The sequence below is a fragment of the Leishmania infantum genome, chromosome 36 (genome assembly GCF_000002875.2).
Source record: "Leishmania infantum JPCM5 genome chromosome 36".
Lineage (NCBI taxonomy): Eukaryota > Euglenozoa > Kinetoplastea > Trypanosomatida > Trypanosomatidae > Leishmania > Leishmania infantum.
This window is the reverse complement of record NC_009420.2, coordinates 489,132-495,131: the sequence shown is the minus strand read 5'-3', so window position 1 is coordinate 495,131 and position 6,000 is coordinate 489,132. Positions and strand designations below refer to the sequence as shown.

At 56.6% G+C, this 6,000-nt stretch overlaps 2 protein-coding genes across 2 annotated transcripts; both read left to right on the top strand.

Annotated features, from left to right (window-relative positions):
* Nucleotides 1–1,095: 1,095 nt before the first annotated feature.
* On the top strand, nt 1,096–3,167 carry LINJ_36_1420 (putative Transitional endoplasmic reticulum ATPase; the record flags this gene model as incomplete). The annotated part of the gene is given in 2 exon segments (XM_001469431.1): nt 1,096–1,682; nt 1,682–3,167. Coding segments are annotated over 2 exon segments (2,073 nt in total).
* A 1,488-nt stretch (nt 3,168–4,655) lies between these two features.
* On the top strand, nt 4,656–5,318 carry LINJ_36_1410 (putative adenylate kinase; the record flags this gene model as incomplete). The annotated part of the gene is made up of 1 exon (XM_001469432.1): nt 4,656–5,318. One exon carries the CDS (start codon nt 4,656–4,658, stop codon nt 5,316–5,318), a length of 663 nt encoding a protein of 220 aa, XP_001469469.1.
* Nucleotides 5,319–6,000: the final 682 nt, after the last annotated feature.

Here is a 6,000-nt window from a genome sequence, read left to right as displayed (position 1 = left end):
AGAGTTATCCATTTATGGCTTTCACGCGGACGTCGCTTGCGGTGAGCTGGCCGAGGCGTAGACGGTGTGTGCGCGTTTATGCAGGCATTCGAGATGTGCGTTTTCTTTTCGTGCCTTCGGGGTGCGGAATGGTGAACTGTGCAGGCGATAATTAGGCTACTGAGGTGGTCTATCGGCAACCGCATACAGGAGGCTCTCTTCAGGTGTACTCTACCTCTATTCCCGTACCGCCACACTAGAAAAGAACACACGAGAACAAATACTGACATGTCCTGAGCAAAGAAACGAAAAACTGGAAGAGGGTTGCGCCACTGCGGTTTGGAGTGGCAAGACGAGGATATTCTCGCAACGCTCTCTCCCCCCCTGGTGGTGTTCTTCCTTTCAACTACGCTAGCTGTACACAAGACCCTCGCTCTTGCCGACGCGTGCGCATTACCCTTCTGCCTTCCCCCGTGCAAATCAGTTTTTCAGCGCTCGAACCCTCTCCTCCTTTCATCTGCCCTCCTTTCACTTTCTTTACTGCTGTCACCGTCGTCTGTGCGTCCCTACCTCTACGCACACCGTAGTTCCGTGTGTGTGTGTTTTTCCGTCACACGCTCTCTTCTCCTTTTCTCTCTCTCACCATTGTGCTTCTATTCGTTTTTTTTTCTGTTTGTTTTGTGCCTCTCCTCCTCCACTCCCCTTCATTGGCGCTCCTCCCCACAATAAGTTAGCCATCGCTGTTGTGCTCGAAGAGGAGACGGTTTTCTATTTTCGCTGCGAGTCTCTTCGATACCGGCCGAAAATAGGCAGAGAAACAAATAGAGAAAAACATCGCGTGCCGCCTCTTCCCCTCTCTCTCGTTCACATATCTTTCGTGTTGCACTTGTAGGTCACAGCAAAAAAAAGCGACGCTGTTTGACCTTCCGCAACCGCTTGCCTGCCTGCCTGCCTGACTGACTGCCTGTGTGTGTGCGTGTGCTGTGTTGTCTCCTATACACTCGAGACAGACTGCGTCGCAGTATTCAAGCGGAAAGGCAGTTGTATCGCTGATTGGTCTCTGCGCTGTTTGAAACCCAAGATCTCACACGTAACAAAGACACGGCAGAAGCAACCATGGCGGACGCTGTTGGGAACACAAACTCGAAGGTGAAGCTAAACAAGCTGATCGTCGAGGAGCCGTACAATGATGACAACAGTGTTGTATCGCTGAACCCGAAGCGGATGGAGGAGCTGAACATCTTCCGCGGTGACACCGTTCTCGTGAAGGGCAAGAAACACCGCAGCACCGTCTGCATCGCGATGGAGGACGACGAGTGCCCGCCGGAGAAAATCAAGATGAACAAAGTCGCGCGCCGCAACATCCGCATTCACCTCGGCGACACCATTCGCATCGTGCCCTGCAAGGATGTTCCATACGGAAACCGCGTTCACCTGCTGCCAATCGATGACACAGTGGAGAACCTCACTGGTGACTTGTTCGAGAACTTCTTGAAGCCATACTTTTTGGAGTCGTACCGGCCTGTGAAGAAGGGCGACTCCTTTGTCTGCCGTGGCGCTATGCGCTCTGTGGAATTCAAGGTAGTGGAGGTGGACCCGGGTGATTACTGCATCGTGTCGCCGGACACAATCATCCATTCCGAGGGTGATCCGATCCATCGAGAGGACGAGGAGGCGCTTGACGGAGTCGGCTACGACGACATTGGTGGTTGCCGCAAGCAGCTGAACCAGATCCGAGAGATGGTCGAGCTGCCCATTCGCCACCCAGAGCTGTTCAAGAACAACTTCTAACCCTAATGGACGGCATGAAATCGCGCTCGCAGGTGATCGTGATGGCGGCGACGAACCGCCCGAACACCATCGATCCAGCCTTGCGCCGTTTTGGCCGCTTCGACCGCGAGCTCGACATCGGCGTGCCGGACGAGACTGGCCGCTTGGAGATCATTCGTATCCACACCAAGAACATGAAGCTGGCCGACGACATTGATCTGGAGAAGGTGGCAAAGGACTCGCACGGCTTTGTCGGCGCCGATTTGGCGCAGCTCTGCACCGAGGCCGCCATGCAGTGCATTCGCGAGAAGCTGTCCATCATCGACTGGGAGGACGACACCATCGATGTCGAGGTGATGAACGCGATGTGTGTAACGCAGGAGCACTTTCGCGAGGCCATGGCGAAGACGAACCCGTCCGCGCTGCGCGAGACACAGGTGGAAACGCCGAACGTCGTCTGGGAGGATGTGGGCGGCCTCCTCGACGTCAAGCGCGAGCTGCAGGAGCTGGTGCAGTACCCCGTCGAGTACCCGTGGAAGTTTGAGAAGTACGGCATGTCGCCGCCGAAGGGTGTCCTCTTCTACGGCCCACCCGGTTGCGGTAAGACGCTGCTGGCCAAGGCGATTGCGACGGAGTGCCAGGCGAACTTCATCTCCATCAAAGGCCCGGAGCTTCTGACAATGTGGTTCGGTGAATCGGAGGCGAATGTGCGCGACGTCTTCGACAAGGCTCGTGCTGCGGCCCCTTGCGTGCTCTTTTTTGATGAACTGGACTCCGTGGCCAAGTCCCGCGGCGCCCACGGCGACGGAGGCGCGAGCGACCGCGTGATCAACCAAATCCTGACAGAGATGGACGGCATGAACGTCAAGAAGAATGTCTTCATTATCGGTGCGACGAACCGGCCAGACGTGCTGGACCCTGCGATCATGCGTCCTGGGCGTCTCGACCAGCTCATCTACATCCCATTGCCCGACAAGGCGTCTCGTGTGGCCATTATCAAGGCGAGCTTCCGTAAGTCGCCGCTAGCCTCCGACGTCGACGTGGATCAGATTGCCGCCGCCACGCACGGCTTCTCCGGCGCCGACTTGTCTGGCATCTGCCAGCGCGCGTGCAAGATGGCAATCCGCGAGTCGATCAACAAGGAAATTCAGCTCGAGGAGCTGAAGAAGATCGGGCAGTTGGACGAAAACGCTGATATCGACCCGGTGCCGGAGATCACGCGCGCTCACGTGGAGGAGGCAATGCGCGGTGCCCGCCGCTCCGTCTCTGACGCGGACATTCGGCGCTACGATATGTTCAAGACCTCCTTGCAGCAGAGCCGCACCTTCGGTGCTAGTAACCCGCCCCCAGCGGAGGCCGGTGCGCCTGCTGGCAGCGGGGCGCCGCCGCCAGCGGACGACGACGACCTCTACAGCTAAGAGGAGGAGGTGGCGGATGTGATGTTTTCAGTTTACTTCGCCTCTTTTCTTTTTGGTTTCAGGCTTCTTCCCCTTTTATATTTTTTCGTGACGGCAGATGTTGCTGTGGTATTGTGGAGCGGTCACCAGCGTCGCTTTGGGCTTATGGCGGAGGTGATTCTGCCTACGTGATCCCCCCTCCAGCCTATCCATGCGTGCCACCGCCCCGTGCGATGTCGCGTGTGAGGCGTGGACACGCGTGCCAGGGCTGGAAGGGTGTTGTGGCGCACCTGCAAAGATGATACACGCTTGATCCGTGCTTGTTGCCTCATGCGTTGGTGAAGCGCGGACACTTTGTTTTCCCTTGGTGTGAGGGGATTCGTCTGTGTTCGGGGCGTGTCGTTCTTTTTCTTATCTGTGGTTGTGTTTGTGTGTGGGGTGACGCACTGTCAAGCGAATTGTGCTTGATGCGCTGCGTGGTGGTGGGCGGCGTGGGTGAGGCGAGAGGGGTTGTTGTCTCCCTGGCTCGCTCTCCATGGACGCTTTGAGACCGTCTTCTTGCCCCCTCCCGATATGTCCGGCGCCTCCCCTCGTCTGTTCGCCCGCCCTTCTCACTAGTCCATCGTATTGTGGCCTGTTGATGCGGTTATGGCCGTAGACATGCACGGTTTGTTTGCACTTTTTCAGCCATGGTGTCTCTCTCTCTCTCGCTTGCTTGGTCTTGTTCTGATGTGCAGCATGGAATGGGGGGAAAATGGAAGATTATGCGACCATCACAGGATGAACGATGTACGCATTAGCCTGCGTCTTCAGAGCAACCCTCTGCAGAGGACTTGAGTGGCGTGCTTCCCCCACGACAGATTTGCTAAAGAGCGCCTTCGGCATCCTTCAGGTCTTTCTCTGCGTGCTTAGGGAAATGCAATACGTACTACAAGACTCCCCCCCCTGCTCACCCCCCTCCCGACCCCCTCGTAGACCACAGGCGGGAGATCAAGACCACCGGCGGTTGCTTGTATGTTACGCCTACGCTACCAGCACTACACCTACCTCTCTCCACCACTACCTTCTCTTCCTGCTGCGTCTTCTCGTACGCGTGGTCAACATCTTTGCTCACCACACCTCAACGCGCACCGTAGAGCTGCCCAGCCACCTACCACTCTGTTTGGCTAGCCTCGGTTCGTTAGTTTCTCTCGGTAACCCCATTGCGAGTTTGCCCCCTTCCTCCTTCCTCATCGTGTGTATCTGGTAAAACGTTATCTTTTACTTTGCCGCGTCCCACACCCCGATCTCTTCAGTGCTGCCGACTCGCCGCCACCTGCCTCGCTCGTTCGTACAGCGGCCTTTGTTCATGAGCGGCTCTCCGTACATTGTGTGTGCCCACTAGCCGGTACACACTAGGAGCCGCACGTTTGTTGTTGCGTATATGGTTTTGCGTATGTGTGGACTGTATGTGTGTGCGCAACCGAGGATCGACTTGCAGCAAGTAGCAGGCGAGAGGACCTGTGCGCCATGCCGCTGTTTATCATTCTGTTTGGCCCCCCTGGCAGCGGAAAGGGGACGGTGAGCCATCTGCTCGTGAAAGAGTACGGATTTGTCCACTTGAGTGCCGGTAATCTGCTACGCGAAGAAGTGCTCAAAAAGTCTCCGCTAGGGCTGAGGTGTGCAGAAATCATGTCCGAAGGGTCCCTGATCCCGGACGAGCTCGTCGTCGACCTCGTGTGCAACCGACTGAGTGAGCCGGCTGTGCAGAAGCACGGCATCTTGCTTGACGGCTTTCCACGGACCCTGCGGCAGGCAGAGGTGCTCAGGGCGCGCGGCTTCAAGTTTGACATGATGATTTTGCTGGACGTGTCGCCGGAGATTTTGCTCAACCGATGCCTTTCCCGTCGCCTCGACCCGGTGACGGGGCGCATTTACAACCTCAAGAGCGACCCGCCTTCGCCGGACGTTGTGGACCGTCTTCAGATCCGCTCTGACGACACGAAAGAGAAGCACGAGCGTCGCATGCAGATCTACAACAGTCAGAAGGCAACTCTCATCGCTCATTACTCTGACATCATTATTGAGATCGATGCGGACCCGGAGATCAACGTAGTCTTCAAGGAGCTGCAAAAGAAAATCAACAAGCGGTTGCAGGGCACCACCACGCAGGTCCCTCTGGCAAAGCTGTAGGGTGGCGAAGGATGCACACAGGCGCAAACACACGCACACGCGTGCGCACACGATGGCTACTGCCACGGTGACAAGAGCAGGAAGAAGGGACTCGATACTGGCCATTCAGCCAGCGAACTGGTGGCAGTTACGGAGATGCTGTTTCTCTTCCACCTCTCTCCTCCGTCGTTGGGGCGATACCGCAGTGATCGCTCCTCCCCTCCTCCTCTCCCGATTTCCAGTGGATTCGCGGTGTAGGCTTGTTCGGCACCGTTCCACTTTTACATTTTGACTCTCTCGCCCTCTCGCTGCCCTACTTCCGTGCGTTTCTCTTGTCTCATAGAACTTCCTGCTGCGCCCTCACCTCTTCGCAGCATGCCACCGCCGTCTCACGCGCACCTCCCTTTTTCTTTCCTCCCTTTTCTCTTCGTTTTTGTACCCCGTTAGGGGCCTGTCTTGGTGTTTGTTTCTTTCTTGTGTGTGTGTGTATGTGCGTGAGTGACCCCTCTGCCTGCGCGAAAGAGATTTACGAGGAAAGGGATGAGGACACACACACACACGCACACGCACACGCACACGCACGAGACAAGTGAATGTGGGAATGCCGTCTCTGCCACTTTGTCCGTGCGGGTAGCAGCAGGCAGTCCGCTCTGAGGATTTGCTGCCATGCGAACACTAAGGGAGGCAATATGTGTGTGTGTGT